At 41.1% G+C, this 20,465-nt stretch overlaps 2 protein-coding genes across 3 annotated transcripts; one reads left to right on the forward strand and one right to left on the reverse strand.

Moving 5' to 3' along the window:
* Positions 1-105: 105 nt before the first annotated feature.
* Positions 106-498, reverse strand: LOC113747207 (proline-rich protein 15-like protein). The gene has a single exon (XM_027286018.1). The coding sequence runs from the start codon at positions 496-498 to the stop codon at positions 106-108; it is 393 nt and encodes a 130-aa protein (XP_027141819.1).
* An 11,674-nt stretch (positions 499-12,172) lies between these two features.
* Positions 12,173-20,427, forward strand: oxnad1 (oxidoreductase NAD-binding domain containing 1). 2 transcript variants are annotated; one of them, XM_019275472.2, is made up of 8 exons: positions 12,173-12,362; positions 12,692-12,807; positions 13,419-13,485; positions 13,607-13,710; positions 16,335-16,476; positions 17,833-18,078; positions 18,231-18,339; positions 18,559-20,427. In XM_019275472.2, the coding sequence occupies exons 2-8, from the start codon at positions 12,695-12,697 to the stop codon at positions 18,714-18,716; spliced, it is 939 nt and encodes a 312-aa protein (XP_019131017.1). In that variant the 5' UTR covers positions 12,173-12,362; positions 12,692-12,694; the 3' UTR covers positions 18,717-20,427. The 2 variants fall into 2 exon arrangements, with proteins under 2 accessions (XP_019131017.1, XP_019131018.1); XM_019275473.2 differs by lacking the exon at positions 12,173-12,362 and adding an exon at positions 12,378-12,536.
* The last annotated feature ends 38 nt before the right edge of the window (positions 20,428-20,465 follow it).

A 20,465-nucleotide genomic window follows, 5' to 3' on the forward strand; every position in this document is an offset into this window, starting at 1 on the left:
GAAGTATGATATGGAGTGAAGCATCTTCATGTACTCAAATCCTTCTCCTTTTCTTCAAGCATCTTTGTAAAACAGTCTTTGATCACCCCCTTCTCCTCCTCACCGTCACCGCATGTCCTCTTTCCCCGATGCCCCATTCTCTGTCTCTTTGTCCTGTATAGGAAGGCTCGAGCGCACCCTCCTCTTCTCCTTGAATCGACCTGAGCGCGACACCTTCATGTTCCTGCGACATGTCTGCTCATTGAAGACCGACTCCAGGCGGGAGTCGTCAAAGGTTTCATCACTGAGGAGGCTGGAGCTCTTGGATCCTTGTTGGGACTGGTCTACGGTGGTCTTTGAGGCTGCTCCAGCGGTGGGCTCTTTCTGTTTCTCAGACACAGTTAGGGCAAAAGGGTCGAAGTCCGGTTCGAAGGTTTGAGGTGTAGAGGTATCCTTGGAGCCTCCACTCTTCCTCTTTGGCAGGAATGCCTTCCACCATGGGGTCCTCTCTGTTGTCATCTTTGACTGGAGGGAGGGAATTGGAACAGGAAACAGATGTCATCAGTAATTAATCGGTAGCTAAGATGTTGTCCTTGGCTTCAGCATTAAATTGACTGATGTAATTACATGTGTGAGGCCACTTTATCACCTTTTAACATACTCTGAGCTGGCTCCTGATTGACCCTACTCTGCCTTACTTTTTTTTACTTTTTTTACTTACTTTTTGGTATCACATCAAATCATTCCCATCAATTACTGTCATGTCTTTGGTTTTATAAAATATTCCTTCTAAACATTGTTGTCCTCATATTAACCATGTTCCTCATCTTCATCTTCACACCCACAGTCATCATAAATCCTCTGCTGAAAATCGTGATTTACCGTCTCCAAATTTTAATGAGTCACCTCTTTGATAACCATTTTCCACTGGTGAGACAACTTCTTACCAACTAATCCTAAGAATAACCAGTGTAACTGTGATTACCTTGTCTGTAAAACTGGTTTAATGAGTCGTGAGAACAGTGGAGCAAACTCAAGCTGTGATTCACAGGTGAACAATGCGCAAAAAAAGGGCTCTCATGAACACTCACCTGAGCTACAACAGGTGCGGTGGACACAGAAAACGACCCAAAGCAAAAGTGTAAAAGTTACACTTTTGACTGTGCTGAGATCTCAACCCACAGGACAGTGTCAGTGTCTTCTTCTTCAGTGGTGGAGCACAAGAGTGAGAGCAGTCCTTCAAAGGTTCGCCGCAGTATCCATTTTACGCACAAGCCAGGTGTCCTGCCTCCTCACATCTCCCACCTCCAAAACAATTTGAATTTTTCTTCTGTTGCTCCCGTCAAATATCTCTACTCTCCTTCTGCAAATCTTGAGAAAAGTGCAACTGTATTGACACATTTATAAGGAGCGGCTCTCGTCTACTGAACCAGCAGGTTTCCGCCTCCGAAACTCTCACCTCGAAGCACCTGTCCTCACTCCTGATTGGATGACCGCTCAGGTTTTGTCACGTGAGCCACGCTCAGGTGAAGCCTCTGCGATGGTGGGTGGAGCTTATGGTTGCTGGGCAACACACCCCATGGGAGCTTGAGCCTCTTCAGTGACAGATAAAAAAAAAAAAAAAAGAGTCCATTGTATCAGCCCAACCCAACCCAAGCCATGGAGCGAAATTATGATCTATTGTTTTTGGGGACGCCCACGAGTTTAGGTTTTAATGACTTGTATCCCGCATTGTCCAGGAGTGGAATGGGGTAGTGAAATGTTTACCTAGTAATGGTAATAATAGTCACCGACCAAAACAGGTTGTGCTCAGCAGCATGCAGTCAGGCTACGTGGTGTGAAATGAGACCCTGTGCTGAAACTATCAGCGGAGGCGTGCGCAAGGAGGAAGTCAGGAGTCTCCTGAAAGGACATTTCTGCACCAGACGTGCAATTGTGACTGTTGTAAGTTCACATCAAGTGAGGGGAAGCAGTTGGGCCTGGCGCCAGTTTCACATGCTGGGGTATTTCCGGATGCTTCTACTTATCCTTGTATTTTAACTCTGCTGACAGTTTCATTAAAGTTTAATGTAATTTGCGTTCCTGTCCGTAAGGCTGTCACAGAGTGACACATGATCAGGAAACGTCTTATCGATAGCCCAGATGTGCCAGGTGCTACATCACCTGCAACACAGTACACAAAGAGCTAAACTGTATATGAAAGATGAAAGATTGACTGATTGTGATCTCCTAATCACACTTGTGTAAACTTTTATATCAATTTCATGGGGTACATTGGGTTTGTGTTGCAAGTCTCTCTCTCTCTCTCTCTCTCTCTCTCTCTCTCTCTCTCTCTCTCTCTCTTTCTCTCTCTCTAATAAGCATAATTATATCTACAGTAACGTGCTACTTAAATACATTGTGATTATAATAATCCATTAGGTCTGCAGTGAGGGAAAGTAACAAATTACATTTACACAAGTTCTATACTTATATACATTTCTGAGGTCAGTTCTTCACTTCACTACATTTCATTATACTTTTTATTCCATGATGAACTTGTGAAATATGATGCATTATTATAAATGAACAAGACAGCAGTATATACATACTTACGGTTAGCTCCACTTAGACCAGCATCTTTACTTTAATGCATCAATATTAAAAAATACAATCTTGAATAATGTGACACAGTTAGAACTTTACATTTGAATAGTTTAGAAAGATACTTTTACTTAAATTTTTAAAGCATGAAATTTCTCCGAATGGAATTGTAACTAATATACTTTTCCAGAATGGTCCATTGGATGTGACTTTCTGATTCACTAAAAAGCTAAAAAGACATGTCATGCTAGGGTTAAACACCGGCTGAGATGGTTATTCCCTTTGATGGCACATAACTGACATATTAATTACAACTTATAGACCAATAATTAATAGGTGCTTTATTAGAAAAGGATAGCCAGTTAAGTCAGAGGGTGTGTTAGATGTTGTATTTAAGTGGTTTGCATTGTGAGATTAATCTTGGTATGATGGTATGAGATAGTTGCCCCATTTCAAATTTCCAAGTGGGTGGTGATATGAGTAAGGAAAACGTCACTCAAAATGTTAGTCTTTGCCAGTATTTATTGCAAAATCTGGTTAATGTTAATTTCATAATCATCATTACTCCCTGAAGTCAAGCGGCAGAAATTAAGTGACAATATGCAAATACTATTGTCTCAACTTTTGGGCGTCCTAAATATGCAAATATACAGTTTCAATACAGGGTGCTTAGCCTTTCTTCCATACAAAAGAAATTTGAGGCATAAATGTAGAGTATGCCGACATCTCCAGGCACCACTACACTTCTGAATATGATACAAAAAACATTATCGTGTTTAATAACATTTGTCCACAGCCTCATTACAAAAACATACACAACATGATGTAGAATATAACATTACATATTACATACATTAAATATGCCATACTGAAAAATCTCAGTAATACAAACTTCCTTAAAATAACCTAATTATCAACCTACAATACATCTTTAAAACATAATAATTGATGGCTGAATTCTTTCTGAACTGCTTCATAATCAGTATCTCATGTAGACATTGGGACACACTGCACATCATTCACATTAGTGAGGGGTTTAATGCATCACAAATGGGACAATCTTTTATTCTTAAACTATCCACTGTGTGGAAGCCAAGTTTCGTAGTGTCACGAGATCCCCATAACTTGTGAAATCGATATGAGATTATGCTGAGAAAAGCTTTTTTCTTGGTATGCACCTTGGAATGAAAGAAATGGTTTCTGTGTGGATCGGTGCCAACAGGGAAGGCCCAGACTGGGTAGGAAAGCGAAACAGAGATTAGACATAATGATAGAGAGGAGGGAGGAATCAGGGAATGCCTTTCGTCTCCCTCCTCCAAAGTTTTGAGAGAAAGTTGTTGTAGCAACATGAATGTTTGCCATTTCTGTCTCTCTTCTTCAGAAGTTGGTGGCCTGCATACCTGAGGGACTCCCTCTCTTACCAGTTCCCATGCCAGTCGAAACTCTGCAGTCATTTCATCACTCCACCACACACAGAATGCTGTTCTTCGTTGTACATCATCCTGTCTGCGCTCACATACAGGTAAGCATGAATGCAATGGACACTTAAATGCATAAACATTTCCACACATAGAAACACATAAAGAGATGGTGGGCTGCAACTGGTGACTGTCTTCTTTATCAACTAATCTGTTACATATTTTCTTATTACAACACTAACTGCTTAGACTATAGTGGAATTTTTAAAGAAAAAGCTTTGAATAAGGAAGACTGGATTCAAAGTATCAAAGTTTAAGTTGAATTTGTTATTCTTGTACAAGAAGGAGCGTTTAACAGTGCAACACACAAAAGGGTTACTTTTACATTTTTTAAAAATGGGCTGTCTCGGACACCTCCCCACTGATGCAAATAATATCATAACGTCATTTTTTGGTTTTCTGCTCAGTATTGAGCATTATGATTCATATCCAAATGGTACTCCCTTAGCCTGTCTTTCCTAGCCTTTTACTGTTGATTTAGAATTATCTCTCCCTGCCAGCCTCAGTAAATCACAGGCCAACTAAGGGCACGAGACATGCAAAAAACAGGATACACACACACTATATGAATTAAAACACCTGAACCCCAGTATAATCCTAATTTTTATAACAATAATATATCTGAAAATAGAGAAAATTGACACAATTTCCCAGGGTGATGTCTTTGTCCACACAAGAGAATAAAACCAAAAGATAATCCTTTTTAAAAAATACAAATAAAAAAGCAAATCCTTAAATGAGCCAGAACCATTCATTGTTTGGCATTTAAGACTCTTTTAAATGGATACAGCCCCTTTTGGTCTTAACAGTATCACTATAATCCCAGCATGTTATTATATCACCTCTCACTTTTGCTCTACCTCTTTCATATCTCATGTTTCATATCTGCTTTCCTCTCCATTAACCACAAGTAGTTTCACTGAAAGTTGATCATTATCTTAAAAAATACATTTGAAGATGTTTTAGATTGTTCGAGCTGCACTATAAACATTAGACTATCCACACCCCAAAACCTAATGTCTCATTAAACATGTTCTGTTGTGACTGAAGGATTTCCTCATAGTAAAATTTGAGTCTTTGCCAATTGAGACAGCGAGGTATGTAGAGAATGTGTGGAGAAAACTAAGTGATGTTCGAGAGATATTGAAACAGCGCATAACGTAATAACCTCTCGTATCTGTTTCTGTTATTTTTTCCCTAACAACTACACACAGGGAAGAAGACTTCACTTTCAGTTGCTTTAAAAATATAAAAAGATCTGCATAAACATTATATTTATATTTTAATATTACATATTTTAAATTGTTTTAATTCCTATTTTCAAATTTATCCCAAATATAAAGTAATTTATTTATTGTTTGGAACTGGTTTTCAGTTATAACAATTGACATCAGTGATTATTTTTAGATCTCCAAAAAGCTGTCTTAATTTATATTTAGCTGTATAGTCATAGCTTAAGACAGAATTGCACTGAGAGACACAACAAAGTGACTCATCCAACCGTGCCTAAATACTTATGTTAACTCAGATGCACACTGCCAGACGCCCTATGCTTGTGTTGTTGTGTGCAATGACGGCAGAAATCTGCTTGCATCACACATGTGCTGCGTGCGTACACGTCTAGTAAGTCATTGTGAAGGGATAAACCTGAAAATCTGTACTTGCCATTGTGCAGTATTGAACAACTGGTTGAACCAAGGTGTGCTAACCATGGGAAAGAGAGCAGGAAGGCAGCCAGTTGGACTGGTAGAGTCAGCTAACAAAAACCTTTTAAAGGAAGTCAGTGGCTACTGTGTCTAAGGCTAGTAATGACACACAAGCACAGACATGGTTTCCTTCTTAGACAAACCCTTCTAGGCCCTTTAAACACTGGTTACCCCACAGGTAAACAAATGTATAAGTTCCAACACACAACTTAGGGTTAAATGAGTGAAACAGTAGCAGGAATTGTACAAACTGAACAAATAAACAGTTGCCTCTTGCAGAACATTTGGGTGGAGCTGGCCGAGTTCTGTTCTTGTGAATGGAATGAGTTTCGACATATTGCATTGTGTGATTGATTTGAGGATTGCATTGTTTGGCCGGTTTTACTCTTTTGGAGTTATTAAATTCTGAGCTGAAACTCGCCCGAGCTTCACCTGTGAATAGCAGATGAAACCTTGAGGAATGCAGAAAGATATCTAACAGTTACTGTCTATTTTCTTTGTGCTTTTTGTGCCTGTCTCTGTCTCTTTAGTACTCTTATTATAACAGACAAAAGGACATGCGTATAAATATGCAGCTATGCACACACAGATTTGGTTGACTAAACTGTAATAATGATGACTTATTAACCCACAACCAAGTTCGCTTTAGTTAGATTACTCACTTGAGTTGTTTTTGGCTCTGTATCATGGTATTTCTTACACTATTGGATTTCTGAGAACTGCCATATCACTCTATGCTATTTTACTAGAGCTAACATTTCCTTGTAACACCAGAAGTAGAAGAAACACAACCACTAAGAACTGCATTAAGGATGTCCGACCACTGAAACACCCACATTTTGCCAACAATCTTTGAATTTTTTTCCAAATGCGATTGACCGCTTTGCATGCTCTATTTTATTCAAGACAAATTTGAAGCTATGAAATTGAACTATAAGTTTCATTAGACTTTGAAAAACTCAGTGTCATGATCCCAGAGCTTGACACTCAAACTGTTAGGGTGGCCATGTGCCAGCTGGATGTTGAAAAGCAGGAGGGTTGAGGCAGAGGTTAGCTGCAGACTAACTACATGTTTATTATTTTATCTGTTTATTTTTTAAGACATGTAAAATGAACAGTCTTTTCCCACATTACCTACGTTAAGCAACAGGGAACACGTGGTTCTGAGAGCAGCAGTCTTGCTGGAAACTGGCAGCATACTGTATAGCCTGCCAAAGGCAGCAACCTCGACCCTCGCACAATAGGAATCTGCCCCTCACCTGACATCAACATTAAAATACATCTATACTACTATCTGTGTTACATACATCTATGTACAGTAACACCCCTACACATATTACCAAATGGTATCTCCAAGAACCTTTAAATTAGTGTTTGGTACCCTGGGAACTCTTTTATTCCAATCACCCTGGAGAGGAGAGACACAACAGAGGTGCGTGACCTGAACACAAACATTGCACCTTATATTATTCAGCAATTAAGAGGCCGTTAACAGGACATTTAGTCATTAGTTTTCATTTTAATACAATGAGCTCATAATGTTGAGGTCACCAAACCTGTTCTCACAGGGACGCTTTCAGACATTTCCAACTGAGAGGTAGCATCAACCTCTCATAGAGTCATTTACTTACAAATTATGTGCAAACACTTATTAAATTATAATAATTTTTAGATAATTAATAGAAATCTGAACAAAGTCCAAAACATCCTGAGCTGCTTTTTACTGCAAACAGCACACTATTATTCGACCACCAGATGGAGCCAAACTAAATGATTCAACGGTTTGTTACATTTTAAGATACAATATTGTGTCATTGTAGACTAGGCTTGGTGATAATCCATGAAATTAACAGGTTATATTTGTTGTCAGTGCTGCCAGCGACACATAACCACTATTATCAGTATTAAGGTTATGTTTACATAATTGTTTGAAACTAAAACATAAAAATGGGACCTCTCACGCTCCCTATTTCGACTGATCCTAAAACAGCCTGTAGGGGAAGAACAATTCAAATCGTTCACACAAAGATTGTTTCCCCTCCGGTCCTCAAACCAAAATCTGTATCGGAAAATCAGATTGTGATTAAAGTGAAATAATTTCTTACTACAAAGTGCTGAAATCATGATAAGCTGAAGTAATATAATGTCAGGATGAACCCAGTTCAAGATAACAAAAGAAATCGATCTCCTCAAAAAGTGCTGACTAACCTAGGATAAACAAAAACAAACAGATGTTCACTGACTAACCAAACCTGTCGCCGGTGGTGATAATGAGACTATCTGTAGCCACTTGATCTTTTATTGAAAGGTACAATGTTCTTCTTTCACTATCGATTGAAAACTTAATTCTGAATCAGGACCTTTTTACTTTTGAAACAATTGTGTGAAAAGTGGGACTGTCTCAAAATAGTGCAGGAGTGTTTCCCATATAAAGTAGAAACAAGACTTTTATATACTATAAATGCACATAAAAGTTTTATGTAATGTTACTAAAATAAAATTCATAATTGTCCTCCTGTTGAACTGATACAATTCCAGCTAGTTGTCTCTTTCTGCCACCTACTGATATAAACATGCTACTGCTAAGCATTGCACAATAGTAACATCCCTACGCGTGTCTGTGTCTTTGCATCAATGCAAGCATAAACATGTCTAGAGTGTCAATCACTTGATTGGCTGAAATAAAGAAGCAACTTTTTTTTTTAAAACACTTCTCTACTCTTCTCTACTTCTCTACCTATTTATCATAAATTGAATGTTTTATTCTTATTTATGATCTAATAAAGAGCTTTTTAAGGTCACAACCCAACAGAAGTGTGCAGAAACAAACATGTCTAAAGAAAATGTGTTGAAAGCTTGATGAAGCTTGAGCTTGGTGCTTGGGGCTACTGCCTTTGTGTTTGAGCATCTGTGTCTTCCCCCATTTGGCCACAGAGCAAAGAAAAGAACTTTTTCCCTTCAGGCTCTGGCAGTGTAAGCAGCTCTGTGTTCAGGCTTCCTGCAGAGGCAGCCACAGTTGGGTCACTTCTCTTTTGGCTCTGTTTTATCTTCTTTTTTTTTTAAGAAGATGGGATGTTGTTAAATGGAGCCTCATCTCCAGGCTTGGCTGCAGAGCCCATAGTCACCTTTAGGTGGTCCTCCTTCAGGCCTTCTCTACTCAGCCAGGTGTTGTGAGGCAAAGCCTTGCCCAGTGTGAATTTAAGTGGCTGGCACAGTTTACAACTCAGCTTAATTTCTGGTTTTGGCTCTTCAGTGTGTTTAAGGTTCTGTTTTCACTGTATTTTCCAGCAGCAAGTCCACCATCTCATTTTCAAAGACCTGCTTCTTCTGGTGCTGCTGTTCCACCTAGACACTTCCAATGGTGGACACTTTCACCAAAGCTGTTGAAGCTGCAGTTTTCAACTCCTCATAGAAATCAGCAACACCAAGTATTTTTTGGCCAACCACACAACATCTCCATTGGACAGACAAGGCTTGCTGATTTGTTGTTGGTGCTCCAGGATGTCCTTGTTTGCTATCCTGGGGAAACCCCTCTAGAAGGCCTTGGTGTGTCTTATCCAGGAGTCATGCTGGTCAAGAATTTCCTCCTTGACAGACTCGGGGAGAAATTGATAGAACAGCCGGCTGTCCTCATCGCTGGGTATCTGGGTGGGAGTGGATTCCTCTCAGACTCGTACTTGATGATATGAAGAGTGATAAAGCTCCTTCCTCGCCTGGATGATTTGATTATGCCTGATGTGCCAAATATTTTCATGAGGCTACTCTGGAGCTTTCCATGTATTGCAGGGAGGAGGAGGAGGAGGAGGAGGAGGAGGAGGAGGAGGAAGGTTTCCATCAACACCTGGGACTTTCCTCAGGATCCCTACTCTAAAGTCTTTGCACTCGTGGCAGTTGTTGCTCATCCAAATGTACTCCAAGTTCACAAAATGAGCAAGAGACAACATGTTCTGTTTGGCTGGAAAATACTTGAATAAACCAGTGGAAATTCATATATAAAGAAATCCATTGCTGTAGGTGGGCCTTGAAGCCCTACGTACAGACAATTGCTGTACACCATTCAAAAAACAGTTTACAACACGGTTTGCACTGTACACATCTTTTATTAGTTTTCATATTTTATATTTCATGTACATTGCTGTTCTCTGTATGTCCTGTACATAGCAGTGACAATAAAGTTTTACTGGAAGAAACATGTCCTCCAAAAGGCAAATGGACCATCTGGAGAGAACAGCGAGCAACACCAGACAAAATGTAAGTTGATATTTTGTGTTTTGTTGTAACAGTATCATTTGCTTAACTTTATTGAAACAAACAAAAAAAGAAAAAGAAAATAAGGAGCTGCAGTTGTCTAGGAAATGCAGATGCTACAGTCTGTCTGTCCTGCAGTGAATTTGAGTTTTTTACCACAAGCTAGCTGAGAATATAGTTTGAGCCAAAACATGTCAAACTCTACTCAAATAGAGTCCAACCCACATCGTTGATCTTTCAGGCAAATAATCAGGCGTCGTGACCCCAACATCAAACTGCATGACAAATGATCCAGACTTCAGCTTCAAAGCGGGACAGTGGTGAGTAGACTTTTCGCTGACTCATGCTCTCACAGTCACATTGTGTTGTGACACCTGAGGTACTGTATTGCACTAATAAGACCGAGAAGTTCGACTTGTGACCTCTTAATAAAGTCAGGCTTGTCTAATGCATTTCCCAGGGTAAAACATGTTTTAAGATGTCAGGGATCTCCCACTTGTAACAAATCTGTGACAGAATTGCTGCAAAGCCACCATAGTTGGCATGTACATATAAATAAAAATGTATGAATCTAAAATGAAGGCAGCGTGGTGGTGCAGTGGGTAGCACTGTTGCCTCAAAGCAAGAGAGTTCCCGGTTCAAAATGTTCTCCCTGTGTTTGCGTGGGTTCTCTCCGGGTTCACTCGTAGGTGTGAATGTGAATTTAGACTTGTGACCTCTTAATAAAGTCAGGCTTGTCTGATGCATTTCCCAGGGTAAAACATGTTTTGGGATGTCAGGGATCTCCCACTTGTAACAAATCTGTGTTCTCTGTATGTCCTGTACATTAGTGATGTGTCGGTCGCGAACGAGCCGGTTCAAAGAGCCGGCTCTTTTAAGTGAACGATGGGAGCCGGCTCCCGTCCATCCGCAAGCCGCTCTTTTTTTTCTTCTTCTTCTTCTTTTTGAAAACTTTTTTTTTAGGAAAAGTACCTGCAGGCACTGCGGGCATTGGCTACGGGTGTCACGTGCATGCTGTGCAACCAATCATGTAAGGATTGACAAGGAGCATACTACCAAGCAGGGAGGGGCGGGGGTAGCAGCACTGAGAGGTGACAAGAGACAAGAGGAGGGAGACACGCTGAAGGAGAGAGAGGAGTGAAGACCAGACAGGAGTGTGGTGCAAAAATATATTATTTTTTACACTATACCAAAAACATTTTGGTTTCATTTGTCCAGATGTCTGTGGTGGGCATTAACAAAGCACATTTACTTGAGTGCTTTTATTTAATTTCTCTCTTTTTTCAGTACTGTGTGTGTGTGTGTGTGTGTGTGTGTGTGTTTGTTTATATAAATATAAAAAAATAAAATGTCAATAGCTGTCCTTTTTTTAAAATTTCTATGCTTAGGTTTTTATAGGCGTTTCTATCTGCTTTGTGTAGCAGAGTGGTTCTTCAAGCAAGTTAGTGCATTCATTGGGTGGTTTCAGGGAGTTTTACAACTTTAAATGCAGTTGGCTACAGCAAATTATTGAAATTCAAGTGATATATGCGTTCAAATACTAATCGAAAGTAAAAAACAGCGCTAAATTTGCCTGAATTATAAAAGATAAAATGAAGGGCCTCTTTCTTGGTGAGCTGAGCCAAATAATCCAGCTCACTAAAAAGAACCGGAATTCCCATCACTACTAACCAAACTTCCCCGGAGTTTCTGTGCTCTGTCGTCCAGCAGGTTCTCATGGATCGTGGCTGCTGCTGTGGTCCTGCACGACATCCACTACATATATTATTACTGTCATCATTACTACCATATCTGTTACTGTAATCATTTTTATCATTCATTGTCATTTTATCAGTCATTGTAATTGTACAATATGTTTGTGTTGATTTGTCCTGTACACGTGACATCCATTGCACGTCTGTCCGTCCTGGGAGAGGGATCCCTCCTCTGTGGCTCTTCCTGAGGTTTCTTCCACATTTTTTCCCTGTTAAAAGGGTTTTTGTGGGCAAGTTTTTCCTCACTCGAACCGAGGGTCTAAGGACAGAGGGTGTCACTCCCTGTACAGATTGTAAAGCCCTCTGAGGCAAATGTACTTTGTGACTTTGGGCTATACAAATAAAATTGATTTGATTTGATTTGATATTGTACATATGGCAGCAGCGACAATAAAGTCGACTTGACTTGACGCTAGGAGCCACCCGTCCTGAAGAGGGCGCTACTGCGGCAGAATGAAAGCCAAGCAGCTCTTCTAGCAGAAGAAGCCGGTAGCAGCACAAGAAGAAGATATCAGCCCTGTCATGTAATAACAACATGACCAAGGTTATCCTGAAGAAAGAGACTGATATGAAAATATGAACACCGTTTGACAAAGACAGAGTGATTTACCTCGGTAAGCTCAGCCGCTCGTTGTTTTCTGCGTCGTCGTTGCGTCATTGTCATAGAAACCGGCATTCGCTGGCTAGCAGCGTTAGCTACAGTGAAGCTAACCATGACGGAGGAGGTCACACACATCCACCTTTCTGCTCAGTGTGGGACATTTTAGCATTTGTCTGACTCTTCTAGGGTATAATATATAATGTATATATAGTATATAATGTAAGGCAGTTTGGTCTCCAGCTCCAGCTGCTGACATAGAGGATTAATCAGTCAGTCATGTCTGATGTTTAACGTGAATGACAGCTGTCAGCTAACACACACACACATGCTTTGTTCTCATAGTTCATGATGAGTCCAGTCCCGGGTTTGTTGTCCTCCGCTGCCCGAAGCTTCAGCCTGTCGTGTCCGGCCGCAGGTCTGCTGTGCTGCCGGCTGCGGGGCCCCGGCTCCGGCACAAGGTGAGTTTCATCCGGAGTATACCGGCTCTGATTTACTGAGTCCTGACTGCTCAAACCTGAGGCCACAAGCAAACTATAATAATAAGTTTAATTTATAATGCACTTTACATTTGAATCAAATCTCAGAGTGCTACAAGACACACGCAAGGTATATGCACACAAAGCAACAGAGAAAAACAAAAACAAAAAAACAGATAAATCACAACAGAAGAAATCATGTCAAATACGATAGGATGTGGAAAAAAGGAAAGTTTTAAGTCCTTTTTTAAAACTTTCAAGAGTCTGAGATGATAGAACTATAGGAACTATAGTTTGATATTATCCAGAGAAATCCCTGTAATATTACTATCCAAAATCTTTATAGCTACACAGTCAGTTTGGATTTGTGTTTTGTTCCAGTTTGACCTCAAATAAAAAAAAACTCTGTTTACAACAGAAGTGAGTTTCTGTCTATGTAGCTGGACATTAACTAAAGTGTGAACTGGCTCTTTAAAAATACTTTCTGCTTCTGAGGACAAAGTCCACTCACTGTTTCAAAAAGTCACATTAGGCTGCCGAGAGAGGAGTCGACATACAAAGCAAGTGATAAAGATTACCTCTTTTTTTACTAGAAGAAACATGTCCTCCAAAAGGCAAATGGACCATCTGGAGAGAACAGCGAGCAACACCAGACAAAATGTAAGTTGATATTTAACAGTATCATTTGCTGACGGTATATTCTAAGATTATTGACACACTGCTCTGTGTGTGTGTGTGTGTGTGTGTGTGTGTGTTGTGTACTTGACCGCCGGCCTCGCAGGCTCTGTATCCAGCTCAAGTATGCGGCATCATAAATGAGTCAGAGACGGTGAAACGTTTGAGACTAGCTGTCGATCCAGACTTCAGCTTCAAAGCGGGACAGTGGTGAGTAGATTTTTCGCTGACTCATGATCTCACACTCGCATTGTGTTGTGACACCTGAGATATTGCACTAATGAGACTGAGAAGTTCGACTTGTGACCTCTTAATAAAGTCAGGCTTGTCTGATGACTTGCATTTCCCAGGGTAAAACATGTTTTAAGATGTCAGGGATCTCCCACTTGTAACAAATCTGTGACAGAATTGCTGCAAAGCCACCATAGTTGGCATGTACATATAAATAAAAACGTATGAATCTAAAATGAAAGCAGCGTGGTGGTGCAGTGGGCAGCACTGTTGCCTCAAAGCAAGAGAGTTCCCGGTTCAAAATGTTCTCCCCGTGTTTGCGTGGGTTCTCTCCAGAGGGTCACTCGTAGGTGTGAATGTGAGCGTGAATGGTTGCTTCAATGTGTTGGCCCCTGTGACGAACTGGCGACTTGTCCAAGATGGGCAAACGGAGATAAAATCTCACAAACCAGGGTACCAGAACCAGAGTTACCCTGGTAACCAAACATTTTCCTGTTGTTCACATTGCATCAAGTTTCTTGATGAAACAGAAAGGACAACCATTGGTTGTAGTGCTCATAATAACCACAAGGTGGAGGCATTGTGTTTGATTTGTCCTACCATTGGCTGGTCGGTTTTCTCACTCACTTCAACACTTTAACAGGAGTTTACATCACAGTCAACATGTGAGCAGGCTCCAGATTCTTGCTGATGAGACGAATACACTTAAGGATAATTAATAAGGATGGATAACAAACATTTGGGAACTTAATTAGCTCAAGTTTGCTAATAGGTTTGTGTATGAATCTGCTGTATACACTTGTATGTGCCACTTGAAAGGTGCTTCAGACACAGCGGCTTGTTTCCCGACTGTGAAATATTCACGCTTTCATGCTATCTCCCAGTGATTCTGTTTATAATCATAACAGCAGGTTAAACATTTCTTCGATGAAGGCGCAGCTTTTCTTCCGAGTCTGTGTCTGTCAGTGTTGCCAATGTTAATTAGTGTACCTTGCACATGCAGTATATGTACACGAGCCCATACTGTAGGTGGGCGGTGAGGAGATATAAAACCGTCAGCCAGTTGCCCCGCGGTGCCTGATAATGAATGTAAATAGATGGAAATCCTTGAGTTTTAGTGTTTCTGAGGAAAAAAGGACTGTTTAGTTGTTCATCTCCAGGTGGGAGAGGAGAAGAAGGATGAGGAGGAGGAGGAGGTGGTGGTGGGTGGAACATATGTGTGCGTCTTCACAGCAGATCCATATTTATGATGCCTCTGAGGGCTGTGGAGTCAGTCTCTCTCTAGTGTAACAGTGGGTCATTGTGTTGGTGGAACATTAGCCCAACTGTTCAGCATTGCTGTTTTCCTCCCCGGGGGGGGGGGGTCCTCTGCCTTGCTTATTGATGGACAGATGCGACTATGTTGGGCGTAAGACTGGGACACTACACTTTGTTTAAACTGACTAGACAGGCAACTTTCAATCTAGAACAATCTGGTTTGGTTTTGTTCAACTTGGTTTCTAGAACAGGCCGCCCTCTTCACCGAGGTCAAAGGACGTCGCGCTACCTTCATTCACACTTTGACCCTCAGCTCATCACGTTTTTTACTCTTGAAATAACTATTGTTGAGAGATCTGAGAAGTCAGCTATACTTCCAGTTAGAGTTACTTTTGTGTGAAAACAAAAGATATTTGTAAGTATATTTTATGACATGCATGTAGCTGTAATTAGAGGCCGGGATGGGATTTTCGATTAGGTGTTTTCTGTGGATTGTGCACAGATACGACTAATGCAAAAGTACTTAGACAAACAAACAAATAACTTTATTAAAGAATATTTTAGATATTCTTTATCATGTTAAATAATTTAACGTATAGATTGTCAAACAATTCCAGGATGTCTATACCAGTGTGTCCACGATAGACCGATATCGATCCAGCTCCAGTTGTAACACATGTAATGCAACACAACACATCCATGGTCAGACTTCGTCTTGTCTTGTCTTGTAACTCCTGACATGTTTTAGCTTCTGCAGAGCTGCACACAGGCTTGAGCCTAGATAGTTCAAACATTCACTTATAAAAATCCATCAGTTGACTGTTTTTTTTCCTTCCTGTAATCATTATGAACTAGATGCTGATTGCACAGAGTAATGGCTATAAAATAATGACACCATCCGTGTTTAGATTGGTTCCCGTCACGCCTCGCTTTCAGCAAGCAGTTCTGTCTGCCACCGGGCACGATATTTCCTGGGAAAACGAAGGCTTCATTTATGAGACTTTTATATAGACTAAATGAATGAACAGACTTTGGCTTTTTCTCCTAATGTTTCCTTCTAATGTTAATGTTATTCCTCACTCCGCCCCGATGTCAGCCCCTGCTGTAGTTACTTGCTTGTGCAAGGCAATAACGTTCCTCAAACTATGTTATTACTCTGCACGTCATTAGAGTAGCGTTTGCTTTGTTTCCAAATTCAATATAAAATGATGACAATTTCAATTTGCCTCTTCAGTGAACATGCTTCTTTCTGCTGCCTTATTTCCAAAGTGGCATTGATCATTTCTTCACCATGTTGAGTTGTCTGTTTCCACTTTAAATAATTAATTCATTAATTGCCTGTGCAGGGTGGATTTCTTCATCCCCGGCGTGGAAACTGTTGGAGGTTTCTCTATGTGCTCCAGCCCGGGTTTGCTGCAGAGGGAAGGCATCGTTGAACTGGCCGTCAAATACGCCAAACACCCCCCAGCGCACTGGGTCCACACCACGGTGAGTGGGACAGTCAGATATATCATCTTTCATACAGAGAACTATGATATTGAAAACCTGGAAATATTGCCGTGGAGGAATAGAAATGTTCTCGAAAAGTAGATTTGGACATCCACACAGCTTTCTAATGGTTTGGAAGATTACATCTCTATAGTGTGTGTGTGTGTGTGTGTGTGTGTGTGTGTGTGTGTGTGTGTGTGTGTGTGTGTGTGCGTGCGTGTGCATGAGTGAAACCGTGCAAAGGTGAGAGTGCAGGAAACGAGATGCAGAAAGAGCGGAGTGGAGCAAAGGGATCAGGGTGTTGAGAAATGATGTTACAGAGTTAGGAAATGAAGACTGCCACACCATCACACCTCTGGTTCTTCTAAAAAGTGAATCACAAAAATGAAAAATGGCACGTTGGGTGATATTTTAAGAATTGAACAGTTTTGTCTGACTTTCAAAAGCAGTGGGCACTCACACGTACTAAAATGTTACAATTAAACACAGAGTTCATTTAACAACTTATCATATCTTTTCATAATTTTGTTCTTGGTTTGGTTAACTCTGATGTTCAAGGTTTGTTGAAGTTGGTTGAGAAATGTAAAAGTACAAGACAAGACTAGTTGTCAGTTTTATGCCCAGCACGCCTCCACGGGGGAAAATAAAATGTAAATAAATGTTGTCTGAATAAATAAAGAACTGCAAACTAATAAAAACAGACAGATTTAAAATTGGTTGCATACCATTGTATTTAGTCTACATGCTCCAAAGTGTAGTGCTTTTAATAGTTGTGTGAATATAAAGAATGTTCCCTTCCTGCTTACCTCTTCCCTTCCATTGCTGCATATTTGTTTGCAGCTCCTGTGTTTGATGATGGGTCTTTTCATAAATAGCTCTAAGCTACTACGTGCCGTGTAAATAAGTATTACAAAGCGGTGTGATGTGTTTGAGTGCTCTGAGACTTACAGCTCTCTGCTCTAGGATCGTTTGATGATCCATTTGTTTGCTATTTCGCTTCGACTTGAGCAGGAATAGTGTAGGGACCACGATAGAAGATTAAGAGTGCGAGCATTCTGTAGTGTATACGTGCTCGGTTGTTGTACAAAAGCAGATGGAGGCATATTTACTGCTCCTTTTGACTTCAAAAGACCTTTTCTGTGCAAGTCGTGAAATCTCTTTTACTTTTTACTATAGCATAGATTTGTTGTGTGCATGGATGCTGATCTGAGTGTTTGTTTTAGTCTTTCCTGAGGCTTCAATTGTAGCTAAAGCTGTACTTTTCTTAGAGTTTTAATATCTGCAAAGGTGTGTTTCAGCTGCTGGAGCACAGTCAACACAGTCTGGCACTATCTCTTTTTCCCTCCTTCCCTTCAGTGCACAGTGGGCTCCGAGGTAGCCATGCGTGTCGGCGGGGACTTCTTCTTCGACCCGTCTCCGTCTGACCCCTCCGTGGATCTGCTGCTGGTGGCCGGCGGTGTAGGGATCAACCCCTTGTATTCTATCCTGTTGCACACCTCAGATCTGCTGCATATCAACCGTGCTTCTGGTGGACGGGATTACAACATAGGCTCTGCCCACCTCTGCTACAGCGCCAAGAACACCCAGGAGCTGCTCTTTAAGGTATGTATTTTTTCATTTGAGTGTCATTTTGTGTGGAAAACTTACTCTCTGCTAGGCGTACAACCATACCTGCAATAAGCAGGTCGCAGGTGTGTTGCAGTACGTAAAGAGAAACTGTCATAGATGTATTAATATTCACCCTGCGTTACTAGAACTCCATCACTGAGGTGTGTCGGGAGTTCCCTGACAAGTTCTCCTGTGATTTCTACGTCACACAACCAAGCACAGATGTTGACCTGAACCTCCAACCATTTCTCAGCCGTAAGTAACGACCAAACACACACACACTCCTACACCCACACACTTTTCTTTGTTTGGCGGAGATGATTTAGTGACTGTCACATTCTACCGTAGTCTGTCTTTGTTGATTTATCTCTGTCATCATGTAGAACAGGCACTATCAAAGTTCCACATGGGAGACTCGGAGGGTCGCTGCACCGAGTCTTGATTAATTGATTGACTTCCCTTATGTCTCCCCAGGCGGGCGAATCACAGAGGAGGAGTTGCGGGCTCGTGTAGACCCTCAGAGGACTTTGTGTTTCCTGTGCGGGCCCCCGCCCATGATTGAAGCGATTTCAAAAACCCTCATGGACTTTGGCCTTCCAAAAGACAGAATCCTCTTCGAGAAATGGTGGTAGAATCTCTCATTACTCCCAGAAACCTACAGGGGTCTCCTCCTGGCTGTGCTCCTTTTTGCAGTATTTAGGGGGGGCTATTTATGGGGTGTGGTGAGAATGAAGAGCAACTGAAATATTCCAGGGATGTGGACGTTTTAATACGAGTGCTCGATTGCTCGAGGAAGTTCAGCGTCGGATCCCTGCTGCTGCAACCTGTGCCTGATCTGCGATAGACCACTGGGACCGCCCACTCGTCAGCTAGCAGCTGACTCACAAAGACAGTAGAGATGAGTTTTATTTCTTATACAACTGAGCAGACTAAAATTCAACCATGGCAAGATACTTTTGGGCTCACTGCCTTGCTGAATAACGCACAAATCTTTGTGTATCACAAACACTTTGTGACACAAAGTGAAGATGTTACACATCCTCATACCTGTCTCATTTCATGCCTCAAGTGATGTTTAGTTATACTCCAATTCTTTACCTAAATATTTCTGCACTCATGTATCAATGCAAGCAAGTCTTAAAACAATAATTTGACATTTTTGGAATTACTTATTCGCTTCCTCACCAAGACACAGATGAGAAGATTAACACCTTGGGGCGGCAGTAGCTCAGCCCATAGGGCCGGCTTAGGAACCAGACTGTGAGTATGGACTGGAGAGATGCTAGTTCCCCTCTCCACCTCTTGCACTAACAAGGTGCCCTTTGAGCAAGGCATCTAACTGCTCCTAGGGCACTGCTATGCGGCTTCTTGTAACTGTTCGCTAAATCTCAGTAACAGTACCAGTAGCTTAGCTTAGTGTAAAGACTAGAAACGAGGAAACAGCTGGCCTGGCTCTGTCCAAAGTGAATATAGTTCAGTTAACACCACCTCTGAAATGTGAAAAGTACACATTGTGGTTTAATGGGGGAGATATATTGTATTAAATCATGAGCTTTATGCCAATTTTGCACACTTAGAATAGAGCCAGATGGGTGTTTCCCTCCCTTCCCAGTCTTTAAGCTAAGACTGGTCAGCTGCTGGCTTTAGCTTGGTAGAGACAGATGTGAGTGTGGTATTGATCTTCTCCTCTAGCTCTCGGCAAGAAAGTGAATTTCTTAAAATGTGAAACTGTTGCTTTAAAGTATCTAGGATATAGAGAATCAGTGCAAACAATAGCAGAACTGTGCTTTTATTTTACACTGTACATACGTGTTTTAAAGAGTGACTCATTTTCTTCTCTCAAAATACCTCTGCTTTGACAAAATGTGTTAAGTTTTTTTTACTGTGTGTGTGTGTATATACTTAGTGAAATAACTCAGCTATTTATTTGCAGAACTAAAGATTTTACTTTGCTGATGAGTTTGAGTTACACCGGACAAACCTACTGTCCCTCAGCCAGTACACCTGCCTGTTTCACTCACTCTCAAAACGTTCCATACGTACATGATGCCTATCTCACATCCACACTTCTATTACACATCCACATGCCTATAAACGGTTTCTCATCCCCGGGTGGAGTGAGTATCCCACAGCGCACTGTAATGGAACCTCCAGGTGGTCTCTGGTTGGCTTGGATCACTGAACATCCCTCGGAGATGGTTGCGAGCTTCTTGTTGTCGTCTCTCAGCGGGGGGTCGCGCTGTCGAGACTCATTTTCGAGTTGTTTCTGCATTTCTTCCTCATGAGGAAAAACAGTTTATTACGTGATGTGAGATTTAAAGGAAATAAAGGAAATGGAGTCAATTTGTTTTCAAACACTTTATTGACCTCTGCTTTTATAT

This window comes from Larimichthys crocea, chromosome XIII (genome assembly GCF_000972845.2).
Source record: "Larimichthys crocea isolate SSNF chromosome XIII, L_crocea_2.0, whole genome shotgun sequence".
Classification (NCBI taxonomy): Eukaryota; Metazoa; Chordata; class Actinopteri; family Sciaenidae; genus Larimichthys; species Larimichthys crocea.